Source organism: Colius striatus, chromosome Z, assembly GCF_028858725.1.
Source record: "Colius striatus isolate bColStr4 chromosome Z, bColStr4.1.hap1, whole genome shotgun sequence".
NCBI lineage: Eukaryota > Metazoa > Chordata > Aves > Coliiformes > Coliidae > Colius > Colius striatus.
Genome location: NC_084790.1, coordinates 60,387,192 through 60,403,422, shown reverse-complemented (window position 1 = coordinate 60,403,422; position 16,231 = coordinate 60,387,192). Strand labels below are relative to the sequence as shown.

At 39.5% G+C, this 16,231-nt stretch overlaps 1 protein-coding gene across 3 annotated transcripts in view; it reads left to right on the top strand.

The window, feature by feature from the left end:
* Nucleotides 1–10,502, top strand: part of MLLT3 (MLLT3 super elongation complex subunit) — a 139,870-nt gene extending 129,368 nt beyond the window's left edge. For 2 of the 3 annotated variants that reach the window (XM_062017875.1, XM_062017872.1), the window contains one exon: nt 9,269–10,502. In XM_062017875.1, the coding sequence (XP_061873859.1) occupies nt 9,269–9,400 (132 nt within the window). In that variant the 3' untranslated portion in view covers nt 9,401–10,502. Of the gene's footprint in view, nt 1–4,976; nt 5,365–9,268 lie in introns of those variants that run through there. The other variant, XM_062017873.1, reaches the window with a different exon arrangement.
* Nucleotides 10,503–16,231: the final 5,729 nt, after the last annotated feature.

Sequence of the window (16,231 nt, the reverse complement as noted above, 5' to 3'; positions counted from 1 at the left end):
GGATGACCCCTGGCATTCTTCCCCTGCTCCAACATGGGGTTCCTCCCCTGAGACATAATCCTTAACAAACCTCTCTGGTGTGGGTTGTTCCCAACACCTGCGGCTTCTGCCAATACAGGGTCCCTCACACGGGACACAGTCTTTAATGAATGACTGTGGTGTGGGTTCTTCCCCATGGTTGCAGTTTCTGCAGATAGATGGTCTGTCTCTTGGGACACGGCCTCTTGTGGGCATAAGTTTACTGAGCTTCTTTGTTGTGGGTTCCTCCCCACAGTTACAGCTTCTGTAAATAATGAGTCCCTTTCACAGGACATAACCTCCTCTGACCATAGTGATACAGAGTCCCTCCTTCAGGACATAGCCTCTCCTGGGCATAGTTTTAGAGAAGAAAATCATTGCCCGTGGCTTGGGGTTTGTAACAAAGTGATTGGGTCCCTTCCATGGGACACAGCCTGCTCCGGTCATAGTCACTGTCCCTAGCTTGGGCTGTTTAATGGATTGAGTAACTGTCCCTGGTCCAAGATCGGCTTTAGCAAAATGAGTCTCTGGCTTTGATGTGGTGTCTTTACAAAATGCAAACAAATCTCAGCTTCACCAGCCTTCTCTGTAGAATGCAGGGGAGTCTGCTCTGGCACACCTCCTCCTCTCTTCCCTCACTGACCTTGGAGTCTGCATGGTTGTTTCTCTCTCTCTTCCCACTCCTTGCACCACCACCAGCTGGAGAAGAAGAAGGGACAGAAGAAGGAAAAAACAGGAAGAAGCCTCCTCTTCCACTTTCTTCTTAAAAAGTGATCATGGAGGCATCTAATTGGCTCAGCCCCAGCAGTGTGTCTGGCTCAGAGCTGGGGAGAGTTTCAAGCAATTACTTACAGGAGCCATCTTTATAGCCCCTTCCCCCATACCAGAAATGTCTGTCATGTCAAACCATGACACTGAGGAAGATGCAGATGTTTAGCCTAGAGAAGAGGAGGCTGAGAACACATAAAATCTTAGAATCATAGAATGGTAGGGATTGGAAGGGACCTTTAGAGATCATCTATTCAAATCTCCCTGCAGAAGCAGGGTCACATATATGATAACTCTCTTCAACTATTTGATGGAGAATTGTACTGAGTTATGAGTCAATCTCTACTCTCCAGTAATGAATGATAGGACACAAGGAAATGGTCTCAAGTTGCACCAGGGGAGGTTTAGATTGGACATTAGGAAGAACTTTTTTTCTGGAACGGGCTGCCCAGGAAGGGAGTGGAGTCACCATCCCTAGAGATATTTGAAAGATGCATAGATGAGATGCAGAGGGATATGGTTTAGTTTAGTGATGGATTTGTCAGTGTGAGGTGAGCGGTTGGACTTGATCTTAAAGGTTTCTTCCAACCATAATGATTCTGTGGTTCTATGAAAGTTAGTTAAAATGAGAAAACAACTGAAGGTTACTGAGCAAGTAGATCTTGGTTAAGGATATTCTAAGTGGAAGTGGAGTTTTGATAGCATTGTGAGATCTTATAAGTTATGATACATAGTGATGCTTGTTGATTATCCTTCGTATTTCATGTACTGTTGTTTCCTAACTGCCCTTTTGTCTACAAAGGGAACAAAATCACATTTTCAGAATTATTGCAGAGGCAAATTTTTATCTGCATTGGGAAATCACCTTCGAGAAGGCTAAAGGGTAGGAACTGCAACACCCTTTCTACTTTATTCATTAATTCCTAGAGAGATCACATAGAAAATGAATCTAGAAAATCTATTGTGAATTCACACCCTATCTTTTCTTGAGTCTGCACTTCCCCAGTTATCCAAGGTATAGTTTTTGAATTATTTCAGTTCTCATAGACTTCTGTAGCCAGTATTATGTAATTACCAGCTGCTAGTACAGAACTGCATCTCTGCTGTAGCCTGCATAGTCCAGCCATAAATCCAGCTTTCACTGGGGCTGAATTGACAGCCTGGAGAGTACAGGGTTTAGGTGGCTTCATGTGAAATTTTAAAGAATAAAAAACACCTTCAAAACATTTTATGTAAAGGAAAGGTGAAACCAAGCAATAAATGTATTCTTCTCCACAAAGCTGATTAAACAGAGAAACAGAGTCCTGGGGAGATAGTGGTGTCTCCATCCCTGGAGCTTTTGAAATCCCAACAGAATAAGCCCAGAGCAGCCTGATCTGTTCCCATAGCTGAGCAAAATCCCTTCCAATTGGAGTTCTTCTGTCATCCTAAGAAATATTTTTCAAGCAAATAAGATGGTTCAAGTTGAATCCATAATCCTCTTTCGTATCTAGTAACATTGAAGTGCATTTGGTGGGGAAGAAATACTTACCTTTGTTAGAAAAATGATTAAGTCATCCAGCACATATGCAGTCTCAGGGTTCTGTTGTCGGCTTCATGAGAAGTTACAAACACAAAGAAAAATTGTGTGAAAAAAAAAAATGAGATGGAAATTTAAGTATCCTGTTCTGAGTAAATGACAACAGTATATTCTTATACATTTTAAGCTGAAGATTAACTTTTTTCTCTTGAAACTTTTTTTCTTAAACTTCTTTCTCTTATCAGACAAGAGAAAGCATTCATTAGTTGACCTTCACCTGAGAACTTGTATGAAAAGTTTAATATTAATACTGTATTCCATGACTTTCATAGCATAGTGTTGCCTTGTTTCCTAGGAGACTGTCCTTGCAGGTTATTTCCCTTGGTTTGGAGCAAGTGCAGGCTGTCAATCCAGCCCCAGTGAAAGCTGGATTTCTAGCTGGACTGTGCAGGCTAGGACAGCTGTGCAGTTTTGTACTGTTAGGTGTTAACTGCATAATAGTGGCTACAGAGGTCTGCTAGAACTCAACGAAAGAGCTGTGTTACTTGCTGATTGTTAGCCAGTCTTAGCTAGGAAAGGGTCTATGCTCTTATAAATCAAATATGTTGAGTATGTTTTGTTTAAAAAAAAAATCCAGAAGTTTAATCTTAAAGACTTTAATCTCACAATATTCTGCAATTTACCAGTTTACAGAAATATATTCACAATATTGAATGGGTAACTTGAAGACAATCAGTGCTTCTCTGTTACAAATGAGCTATCATCCCATCTTCAGGGGCATTACTACTTTGGAGCTATGTAGTTAACCTGTCTACTGCCAGTGAACACAGAAAAGAAAAAAAGTAAAAAGCTGTGTAAGTTTTTAGGAATTAATGTGAGACTTGTAGACCCAGAAAGATAATATATATATAGACTATAGGAATTACAAAGGTCAGGAGAGAAAAGAATAGAACTGCTGAAAGGGATGGTAATGATACGAGAAGAGTGACAAAGTGCCAAAATACTTAGCAGAAAACTGAAAATAGATGCAAGAGTTTTAGAGGTGGTGGGTGGTGGTGTTGAACTGTAATGGTGATAGGATTAGTTTGTTAGGACAGGTAATAATCATTTGCACATGTCTAAGTTTGCTGCCCACAGACTTTTAGGGAACTTTAAGCCAAGACACTTGCAAGAGAAGAATGAAGGCATTGATAATTTAAATGCACTGGATTTTGAAACTTATGCTCAGGCATTTGAGAAGGAGAGGACAGCTTTTTGCAATCTTGGTTGTTACCAAGTCCATAGGCATGACAGCCAACAGGAATGCAGCCAAGTTGGAAATGAGAAAAATGTATCTTTTTGAGAATGTGGCTCTTTCCCAAGAGAGATATTTCTCTTTGAGCCAGTTTGTTAAAGGAAGCTGAAATAAATCCACTAAGGGAGGAGGCAAGAGACATTTGATACTGAACTTCAAGTGGCAGGATCTGTACTTAAATAATCTTGCTGTAAAGTGATACTCTCACATACAGAGTCACAGAAACTTAAGGGTTAGAAGGGACCTTGAAAGATCATCTAGTCCAACCCCCCTGCCAGAGCAAGACCACCTAGACTAGGTCACACAGGAACTTGTCCAGGTGGGTTCGGAATGTCTCCAGAGAAGGAGACTCAGCAACCCATCTGAGCAGCCTATTCCAGTGCTCTGTCACCCTCACAGAGAAGAAGCTTTTTCATTATGTTTCTTTTGAACCTCTTGTGTTACAGCTTGTACCCGTTGCCCCTTGTTGTATCATTGGACATCACTGAGAAGAGCCTGGCTCCATCCTCCTGACACCCACCCTTTACATATTTGTAAACATTAATGAGGTCACTCCTCAGTCTCCTCTTCTCCAATCTAAAGAGGCCCAGCTCCCTCAGCCTTTCATCATAAGGGAGATGCTCCACTCCCTTCACCATCTTTGTGGCCCTGTGCTGAACTCTCTCTAGAAGCTCCCTATCCTTGAGCTGAGAGGCCCAGAACTGGACATAATGTTCCAGATGTGGTTTCACGAGGGCAGAGTTGACTGGGAGAACCTCTCTCAACCTACTAACCACAGCCTTTCTAATACACCCCAGCATGCCATTGGCCTTTTTGGCCACAAGGGCACATTGCTGGGTCATGCTCATCCTGCTATTGACCAGGACCCCAGGTCCCTTTCCCCTACACTACTCTCTAAGAGTTCATTTCCCAAACTTTACTGGTACATGGGGTTATTCTTTCCCAAATGTAAGACTCTACGCTTGCCCTTGTTGAGAATTGCCCAAGAAGGAGAAGGCAGGTGAAAAAGAATATTTGACCAAGTAATTAGTCCTTTAAGAGTGACCTGAGCAATTCTTGTCTGACTATTGGACCATGGCTAGACAGAGATTGGTCTGAAATAACATTTTCAAAAGAAAACTCTTCCACCATCTTTCACTATAAAAAACGGTTTGAGTTACAGTGACAAGTTTTGGTTTTTTTTTTAAACTTTGATACCTAGTGAAATAGTAGATATGTCTGAGTCTGTAATCAGATGTTAATGTTGTATATCCCATATATTCAAATATAGCTGGATAAAGCTGAATTCCTAACTCTGTAGTTTCAGTATAGATGATGCTAGCATGATGCCATGAAAGGCAACCAGATTTCTGGTAAGACTTTGCCTCTTATTTTCAGGCATCAGAAGTTGTATGTCCATCTGGAAAAAAATCTCAGAGCAAATACTAGACAGGTGCTCAACTTCAGATGACTACTACATTCTGAGAATTCTGCAAGGGGAAGCTTGTGCATCTGGAAGCTATCACATGGCTTAAACTCCTCCATAAATTGAAAAATTAACTGTGTCATTAGTTGCACTTTGGTTTCCTTAAACAGACACACTCATTTGCTTGTTTAAAGGCAGATAAATAGTTGTACTATGATGGACAATGATGAAACTGAGCTGGAGAGACATTATGTAAACAGAGATGTACATCACAGCAGAAAAGCAAAGCTTCCTACAGCAGGAACAAATAGGATATTTTTGTTCTTTGCAGCCTGAGCTCTTGGAATAAAACATTTTGATGCTGTGTTTTTAATATTACAACTGTAAGACTTCCTGGCAACTAATCTCAACCTTTTATTCTTTTTCAAGTGTTTCTGAATAGAATAAGGATGCATATGCTTATACTGTAAGTCATGGATTCCTCATTGACTGGCACACAGGCAGGTGTTTTTCATTGAGCTGTCTGGTTTATCTTGATACATTTTTTACATCCATTAAACTCTTGGCGTTCGTTTCAGTCTGGTTTACCAGATGGCCTGACATAGTGGCTATATTTCTTTAGGGCTGGATGAGGGATATGTTTAAAATGTTTATATTTCCCTTGGCCTACAGCACAAAAGCTCAAAGCAGAACCCAATGAATTAAAGTGCTTATCATTTATTAAATCGTATAAATGCTGTTGAAAAATACATGAGTTAACACTTTTATGGAGGTTTTGTTTCTGAAGTTGAGTATGTTGCTGTGGAATTCATGAGGGGTGATATTCTTCCACTGTAATACAAGAAAGTGTTGGAGTTCTTCAGAGTGGTGACATCTTTCTGGGCTTGGCTTTCATAAACTTCTTGTGCAGCCATTTATTTATCACACAGTGGGTATTTGGAGGCTAAGCCTGAGATTGCTAAGTTTAAAAAGGAGGCTCTAGTTTCTCTCTTAAGTGAGGCTCAAGAGTGCCAAAAATGACAACACACATTGGAGTTTTCTTCTGGTAACAGTTTTGTCCCGTTTGGGATTTTTTCTCTCATGTTAACTACAGAACAGTAGGAGATGAAGAAGTGGTTCAAGAATGTATGAATCAACAAGTGGGCAAATTAAATTGGCCATTTTAGATTAAAAATTCTCATACAGAAAAAAAAATTAAGCAGAAACACAGATTTAAATGAAGTGTTAGTACAAGCAGGACTGTTCCTTGAGTACTTTCAGAATTTTTACAGCTGCAAGCAAAATTAAACAGATTTTACTTTTTTCCCAAATGTAAAATGCGAAATGATTGGAAAGGGTTATTTTTACTCTAACAGGAATTTTCTCATTATTTTGTCTTATTTCCATTCTGTCATATCCACCCTGGGCTGTGTCATTCCCTGCCTGACAAGACAAAGATAATATTTCATTTATCATCATCATCATAGTCACTTTAAAGAATGGTCTTTAAGCCATGTGTTCATACATCTGCACCTCCTTCAGCTGTGGAAAAGGCATTACAGTGAACATAATAAAGCTCAAAGAAGCAAAGAACATCCAGCAGTAGCATTTCAGTAGCAGTATTATGTGGAAACCCTAGAACAAAACATGTTTCAAATCGAAATGTGCAAATGGGACATTGAGCCTCTCTTGAGTGCTTGAGAAAGGAAAGACTTGAGAAAAACAGCTTTCTGTCAGTCCATGACACTACCCAGAGGTCCCCTTCAGAATGTGGTACCTTTCTGTGTGCTCACTTGGGGTTGTCTGTCTCTTGGAATGTGTCATGGTTTTGCCCAGCCAGCAATGAAGCACCACTACAGTCTTTTGCTTAGTGTTCCCCATCCACCCCCACTCTCGTTAGGATGGCAGAGGCCCCGGTTAAATGCGGGTAAAAAGATAAGCAAGGTTGTTGTGGATTGAGTCAAGGGCAGGGAGGGCTCGCTGCTAATTATGGTTCTGGGCAAAACAGACTCCAGTACTTGACTTAGAGAGGAAAGTAGGAAAGTTTATTCTACTACCTACAAGAAACAGAACAGGCAAAAAGCAAAATCAAAGCAGGATGGTGAGAAAAATACAACCAGCACTTTAAGATCTCCCTCCCTCATCTCTCCTTTCTTCCCAGGCCCAGCTCACTGCTCCCAATATCTCTACCTCCTCCCTGCTCGGTGGTGTGGGAGGGTAGGGAATGGGGGATGTGGTCAGTCAGATGGGCTCTGCTGCTCCTCTCTTCTCAGATGAGGAAGACTCCTCACATTCTTCCCCTGCTCCAAAGCAGGATCCCTCCCACGGGACACAGTCCTTAACAAACCTCTCCAATGTGAGTTCTTTCCAACAGCTACAGCTTCCACTCACAAAATCCTCCAGTGTGGGACTCCTCTGCAGCCAGCAGCATTCCAGGCACCTTCTGCTGCAATTCTGCCCTCCCACAAATTCATGGTCTCCTCCCGGCACAGTCACCGCCCCTGGTCTGGGATCCTCTACAAAATGCAAAAAAAAAATCTGTTTCACCACTGCTCTCCACAGGGGGAGACGCAGGGGAGTCTGCTCCAGCACACCTCCTCCTCTTTTTCCCTTGTTGAACTTGATTTCCATATGGTCACTTCTCTTTCCTCCAACTCCTTCCACCACCAGCAACTGGAAAAGAAGGAAGAAAGAAGAGCAAGAAGGAAGAGGAAAAACCCTCCTCTTCCAGGTTCTTCTTCTTAAAAAGTGATCGTGGAGGTGCCTAATTGTCTCAGCCCCAGGAGTGGATCTGGCTCAGAGCTGGGGAGAGTTTGAGCAACTTCTTACAGGAGCCATCTTTACAGCCCCTTCCCCATTACGAGAAACAGCTCCATGCAAAACCATGACAGAATGAAACAACTCATAAGAACATCTTCATATACCTGGTATATTGGCACTGTGTTAGCCCTCTCTGACAATTAATGCTTTAGCTTTCCAAGGTCCTGAATGTTTAGTTTTGTTTGGGGTTTTCTTTTAAGCAGGTGCACATCCTAGAATGTAACACACCTGGAGCTACTTGTTATAGCAATTCTCTATTGACTATGATCACTCTTCAAAAATTTAGACTGCAATTCAAAGGCTAAAAATGTCAAAACTACAGAAAGGCACAAGTTACATTTGTACTGTTGATTTCACAGAATCATAGAAGAGTTGAGCTTGGAAGGGACGTCTGATAGTCATGTGGTCTGACCTGTCCTGCTTAGGCAGGGTCAGCTAGAACCATTTGCCTAGGACTGTGTCAAATGGTTTTTAAATATCTCCAGGAACAGAAACTTCATAAACTCTCTGAACAGCCTGTGCCAGTGCTTAGTTGATTCACAGGCAAAAAAGTGTTTCTTCATGTTCAGAGATAACCTGTTGTGTTTCATTGTGTGCTCTTTGGTTCTGGTTCTGTCACTGGGCACAACTGAAAAGAGACTGTTTCAGTCTTTGTATCCTCCAAGTATTTCAAGTATTTCTGCACATTCATAAAATTGGCACTGAGCTTTCTCTTCTTCAGTCTGAACAGTCCCAGATCTCCCAGCCTTTCCTCGTAGGAGAGTTGGTTTAGTCTCTGTTGTTCTCAAAAACTCTTAACAAGTCTTCTGTTTGCTGTTTGAAAGAAAACTGGGATTATACCTAAGTAGTCACCAGAAGCAGTCTTACGCCATTAGTTGGAGTCTTTCGTGGTTGTTTTGGTTTAAAAAAGATCATTTAAGTGTGTTAAGAAATAATTGCTAGTATGTGAACTAACAGCTCATGTGAGAATTCCTGAATATGTTTTTTGTTTGATATGGACTAGATTCTAAATGCATTTATTTCTTTCCCTTGCTTGCAGAAAGGCTTATACCAATTATTTTCCAAAGCATCCTGCTTAGCAGCTATGTACACAGTAAATAATCTGGAGATCTATCTGAGGTGTTTTTTGGGGTGGGGCTTGAGGGGTGAGATGGGAGTGAGATGTTACTCTTTTTTAAGACTGACTTAGAAAATACGGAGATTTTCTTTTAACTTTTGAAAGATATATTCTCACTGGTAATGTTTGCTGGAACAGCTGGCTGGTGTAGAATAATCCCACCCAACCCAGAAGTACTGTACTCTGGAACTCAGAGTTCATGTCAGAAAGAAAGTGAGTGGTAAGGACAATGGTTTAACCTACAAAACTTGGGCAACTGGTCTTTCTTATGATGCTTAATGACATGTTAATACAGTGGGCATGTAAAAACTGATAAAATTTTCAACTGCATTTTTTCTTTCCTTTCAGATAGTAAATCTTATAGAAGAAACTGGACACTTTCATATCACAAATACAACCTTTGACTTTGATCTTTGTTCACTGGACAAAAGCACAGTCCGTAAACTACAGAGTTATCTGGAAACATCTGGAACCTCCTGAGCATTCAGCACCTGGTTGCATTGAAAACTGTTCTTTAAATGAAAAATTCACAATGATGCAACCAAAACAGGGGGAAAAAACAAAATAACTCTCCTCAGCTTTATTTTTCTTTAAAGCCAATCATCATCTCTTGATAAGGGAGTAAAAGTGACAAGACTCAGAACTGTTCTTCTCAAGAAGAAAATGCGCTGGAAGAGTTTGCCTGGATAGCCTTGAAAAACAAATACACAAAAACACACAGGAATACTTGGTTATAATGAATGTGTATGCTATCATGCATATCTCACTGTGGTGTTCCAGCCCACAAGACGAATGCATGTTCAACACACTGCCTTATTGCATAACTGATCTATTTATTATTGCATACATGCATTCTAAAGTCAGTGAGCCACTGAATGACACTACCAGATGTTGCAAATAGTGGAGTCCCATGTGCACTCTTTTGATGCAGTACTATCACAAGCCTAGTAACCTTACTGATGTTAAAATGCCATTTATTGCTGTCTTTATTTAGTCACTTAAAACACTACTGTCTTGTTTCCAGTTCTGCATTTCCAAAAAACAAGACACAATGTTGGGGATGGAGTAGTGGTCCTCTTAATTTGTTTCCCGTCTGCCACGGGCTGGACCACAGCAGGTTGGACCGCAGGTTTATCCATTTATTGATCTTGACTACGGTAGAAAATGCACCGAATAGGATCATATGACTTGCTGTCTAGCCTTAGTGAATAAAACTTTAGGACTTCTAACAAAAAATGTTATGTATACTGTTCTGAATCCAGCATCTTTTACAGTCTACATTCTTGTGTCTGTTTTAATGTTATAAAATTAAATATATATATGACTGAAGGTGTTTTGCAGGATTATGGTAAAAGAAGAATTACTGGTCCTGTCTTCTAAGGGGATGTTGTAGAAAATTCTTGATTTGGAGCTATTTATTACTATGAGTTTCAACACTCCTCTGTTACCAGTGTGCAACTCATTTTACCATGAAGCTGTTTGCATAACATTTTTCTTTGTTCCTTGAGTATATGGTCTGCTTAGTTTGTTTGGGGATTTGATTTCTATTTTTTTTGTTGGGCCTTTATACAACTGCTGAACTAAAACTCTTTATTTTAAAAGTAGAAAATATGTTATTTTACAGTTACATGTTAGAATAAAGACATATATGATATTGTATATGTGTGTGTGTATACACCTATACATGCATCTGTATATAGATATACACACACATGCATTTTTACACTTTCTGGATTTTATTTTCTGTTTAGTAACTTGCTTGTGTTTCCAGAAGGATTTCTTGTCTTTAAAAATAAATATTCTTTCCTATCATCAGTGATTCCTTAAAACCAAGATCCCTGTTTAGGTGTGATCACATGAGGGGATGTGTACTCAGTTTCACATCAAAGCTCTGTGCTCTCATGTTGCTGATGGTTTCTTCATGAAATCACAACCCTTCTATTGTAAGTTCAAATCCCCCAATAAGAAGAGAAAAGAATTAAATACTTCTGGATGCAAAAGTTTATTGAAGTTTACCAGCCTTAAAAAAAATGTATCTTGTTTCTGGACAGGCCAGTATGCCATGTGCATGCTTATATGCCATGTGTAGTCTGTATGTGTAGAGCTGAACAGTGGTATCTGTATGACTTACTGTTTCACGTGTGCAGTTTGTGCAGCACTGTAAAACTGAATTCCTATTGGGTTATTTCTTATTCAGATGGTAAATCTTAATACTGTTTCTTTAATTCCAAAGAAAATTTTACACTTTACTGTTTTTGAGAGGGCGGGGAGGATTGGGTTGAGGGTCTCTTTTCTTATTTAAAACGTCGTTTGACTAGACTCTGCAGGAAGTCCTTCTTAGACTTCCTAAGTGTACTTTTTCAGTAATGTTATGACTCTTATTGACGATTGGCATGAAGCATACTTGAAGCATTATATTGTTCTTTTAAGTCTATGTCTTAATGTGCAATTGGAGAGGGGGAGGGAGGAGTGTAATTTTTAAGTTACTTTTAACATAAGGCAGGTGATGGTAGGGAGGGGGAGGAGGTGCATGTGAAGGGGATAAACTTCAATTTTTATTGATTATTTTATATGAAAATGTTTGGAAATCTAAAAGCAACCTTAAAAACTTTTGGTCTACTAGTGTGTGTTCAACTTCCTATCTTTTAGTCATACTAGATTCAATGCAATTCCGATCGTATTTTGTCCATTTTGACTTTTCTAAGTTTTGTGGTAAAAACTCACTGAGATTCGGGAGGGGAAGAATCCCATGATACTTCTAGTATGGCTATTGTACTGTTTCAGTTAAATGGTGAAATTAATAATTTTACCCTTAAAGTACCAGATAAGCTTTATTGTGCTCTGAGAAGAGAGGTATAAGATAGGATAATAGTATAAAAGGGAGATGACAACACTTACAGCAACAAGTTAGTGCTGAATTTCATGCGAGTTGTGGATTATCTTTAAACTCTTAAATTTTCAACCAGTGAGAGAAAGAAAATAGACTGCAGTTGCAGTTGTGTGTGTGTGTGTGTGTGTGTGTGTGTGTTGACTTTTTTACCAACTTCTGATAGGAGTTACTAAGTGTTGATATAAAGTAAAAAATAAATAGCTATTTTCATCTAATTTTGTATGCAGAAACAAATCCTCATTCATTCATATTTCTCTTAAAAAATACTACAGTGGATTGTAAGATAGGGCTGACCATTCCCCTCCTGTCTCCTTCTCATTGTGTGTTTTTTAGGTTAAGGCCATGCTTTTAATTTCAGAAGCAAAGTACACACAGTATAGTGCATTTGGAGATCCCAATATGTTTCTGTTAATTTTTCTTTTAGTCTGGGAGCAGGAAATAATGAGTTCTTGCGTTTAAGTTCTTGGGTTTTGCCTTGTCCCATGTTCCTTCTTTCCTGTTCTCACAGTGAAATACAGTACATTCACAGTCTGGTTTGGATCTTTGGTCCTTTCTTGGTAAGTATCACCTTGTTTTCTTAGAAACTGTACTAGTATTTTGGGGTGACTTCAGTGACTCTTTGGTTTCAAGCCCTGTTACTTAGTTTACAGACTTAATGTGAAAGCTGTAGAATGGTCCAAAAACTCCCCTCATCAGTTGTTCTATGCACTATCTTATGCCAGACTCTTCTCTGGTGTATGTTGGATTTGTTTCATGCTGTGTTTGTTCACACATATCATTTTCCATCTTTTACCACCTGCGTTTTAACAACAAACCATGTGTGGTTTTATGTTTGTTTTTTTTTCTTTTTTTTTCAAAAACTCGTGTTTGAGTCTATAGTGGGGGTTACTACTTTTGTTTTAGCTCATAGGTCCATTGCACAGTTGCACAGTTGACTGTAGTGCAAGGCACCAAAATTGAGGCTTGCAGTGAAAATTTTGTCAGACTTTCAGTCATGGTAGGATCTAGTAGGAACTGCAGAAATAAGTAGTGCAAAACATATTCCAGAATTTAAGAAGGTCAAGCCATGTGCTTCTGTGAGTCTCAATAAATTGTTAAGCAGTATGCATTGGATTGTCATGTAGCCAGGAAGCTATTCTGCATACTGGACAAAGAACCTTTACTTGTTGAACATAAAAGGCTTATAAACTGGTGATGGGGACTAAAACTTGCATATCTGCAGTGCTTTTGTGTGTGTTTGGGAGTTAATCAGTGCTTTAACACAGCTAAAGCAATGACATTTATAAGGATCTCTGTGTGTTTTGAGTGAGCAGATAAATGAACATCAAAGCACAATTGTGTAACGGCCTTGCATTTGCTTGAGCTTGAACAGGTAAGCTATGTATTGCCACAGTAAAACAATATTTTTGGGAATACTTAGAAGGAATTATTTTGAATATTGCATCTTATTTATAGTTTATGTTTTACATCAGCTGATTTATTCTACTGCACAGTGATAATCTTGCATTTTTCCTTCTTCACTGTTCAAATTTACAGACTGGAAAAATGGAAAGGAAAAAGTGAAATATCGGTCTGAATACAGCAGAAGGAATCTTTTCCTCATCAACCTGTGTAATTCTGACTGGAAATACCTCTTTCCTGAATGTTACAGCAAGTGGTTTTCCATTTTCCTATGTTCCTTCAGAGAACTGATACTATAAAGCTGGAATTGCCATTAGTAAACTTCACTCATGTCATCACAGTGAGGAATGAATGATTACCTTTTATCATTGCTCACAGGGAAACGTAATTCAAGGTCTGGATCCTCTTGATGAAATAATAGGTTTGTGAAGCTATCAGTTGTACCTTTTGATTAAGACCTAGAAATCAAGTCTGGGTGTTCAGGGGAGGAAAAGAAATGTAGGAAAAAACTGCTAAAAATATTTTCAGTCGGATAGTAGTGAGGTTGTCCAACAGTTGTGTTTGCCTTTCAAATCCTTAAGTATGTAATGGCCAGTAGAGAGACTATGTACAAACCATTAAGGAAGCAAAGGTATTGAAAAGCTCAGTAAGTTGTATTAAGAACCTAACTGTGTAAGCAATAAGATTGTAATGCTGATATTGCTTTCAGTGCAGGGAAGGCATTCCCAGCACGTGTGTGATTTGTGTGTCCACATCTCAGTGGGTGGTCTAGAAAACTACAAAATGTGGCAGGAGGACTTAGTTGTTGGGCAGTGCAGAAGATACATACAGGATGGGTTCAGCGAGCACCACCCAGACTATGCAGGACAAAGCAATTTTCTTTCAATTTCATGAGCAGATAAGTTTTTGCTTTGCCAATTTGTCTAAATAGTTGGGGAGTTTTTCAACTATATTAGTCCCTAGTCAGAAAGTTCATGCTTCCTAGGCACTTATTTAGATTTGGAGGAGGATTATTTTTATATAATTGTTACTTTCTTTGGGCAGCGCGTGAGAAGATAGAAATGGAACATGATAGTGACTTTTTAAAAATTATTTTTCTTTTCTAATTCCATCCAACAAATTAAAAAATTCTCATGTGTGCAAAGAAGTTGATATTGCTTTCATTAGTGTCACTTCTTGTTGTCATACCATATAATAAGAGCAAAAATTAAGATGAAACTTCTGTGAAAGTGTACACATACAAGATGACCTGTGGTCTGTTGGACCACTGCAAGCAGGGTAGCCTAGCAATTGTATTGTTATTGAAATGTGTGAGTCTCTACGTAGCAAGTCAATTGGATGATTAAGGTGCTGAATTAGTTTTTTATTGTTTCTTGCCTAAGCTCCCTTGGACATCTGCACACCACCTATGTAAAAAAAATGAATCATGAATATCTACTGGGTTTTTTCTGGGCTCAACAGCCCTTTCTCTTTGCATTACCACAGGTATCAAGACTAGGTGACTAGAGCATAAACTTGCTGCTGTCTTGCAACTATGGAACAGAATTTTGCAGTGCTTTGCTTTAAGTGGAATTGTACTCACAGTTAGCCATCAAGTTGGTTGCTCAGATAAATTTTCTTTATCCTTCACTCTCTTGCACTTAAAGATTATTTGGTTTTTTTGAGAGTGAATTGTTCTTTTCATCCATGCAATGTGTTCCTTCCTTTGTGGTTCATGTGCTTGAAACACTTAACAATAAATCGTAAGGACTGGGGTTCTTCCCTTGAGAATGTGATGCATTAGCCATCTGCTGCACCTTTTATGATCAAAACACTGGATTTACAGTTTCTTCTTGAAAAGGTGTTAAAGCACAGAAAGCAAGATTGATTCTGCTACACAAAATTGTTGAGGTTAGATGGGACCTTGAGAGGCCCTTTGGTCCAACCCCATGGCTTCTCCATGCAAGTCCCACCGGGCTTTTACCAGACCTTTTATGAAGCTCATTGGTATGGGGCTCTTCTCATGCACTGAGTGTCCAAGTAAACTGAATGTTGCTTTGAGCATCCAGGCAAACTCTTATAAACCTTATGTCACAGTTCTTTAAGAACAGTTTTTTTTTTTTTCTTCCTGGATAAGCAGTTTTTCCTCAAGGACCAAAACTGGTACAGATCTCCCTCTATTAACAGTAAACGAAAGTAACTTTAAAAGAGACTTTTAAAATTTAGGTATAGATATATTAGATATAAATACACTGCCATTCAGTTCAAATGTGTTTAGTTGGCTTTGGATTTTATACTAATGATAACGTTTTTTCTCATTTAACTATTGATGCATATACTTCAGCACAGAATCGTAGATTGGTTTGGATTGGTAGGGACCTCTAAAAATAGTCCAAATACCCTGCCACTGGCAGGAACATCGTTCTCTAGATCGGGTTGCTGAAAGCCCCATCCAGTCTGCATTTCAACATTTCCAATGAAGAGGCATCCACAACTTCTCTAGGCAACCAGTTCCAATGTCCTAGCACCCTCAATGTTAAAAAAATTCTTCATTATGGCCAACCTAAATCTACTCTCTTTCAGTTCAAAACCACCAGCCCTTCTGCTGTCACTATAGACCCTGCTAAAATGTCTTTGTCTTTCATTTAGAACAGTTTTATCTATTGAAGAGCCTCAATAAAGTCTCCTTGGAGCCTTCTCTACTCCAGACTGAGTAACCCCAACTCTCTCAGCCTTTCTTCGGAAGAGGGGTGTTCCACTCCTCTTGAATATTTTTGTGGCCCTCCTCTGGACCCACGCAACAGGTCCATGTCTTTCCTGTGCTGAGGACCCCAAAGCTGGACACAGCACTGCAGGTGGGAGCTCACCAGTGCAGAGGGACAGAATTGCCTGCCTCAACATACTGGCCATGTTTCTCTTTACATAGCCTAGGATATGTAAGGTTGGCTTTCTGCATGTGCACATTGCTGGCTCATCCAGCTTTTTGTCTGTCAGTACCCCGATGTCCTACACCAACTGATCAAGAGCTGCTCTCAATCAAT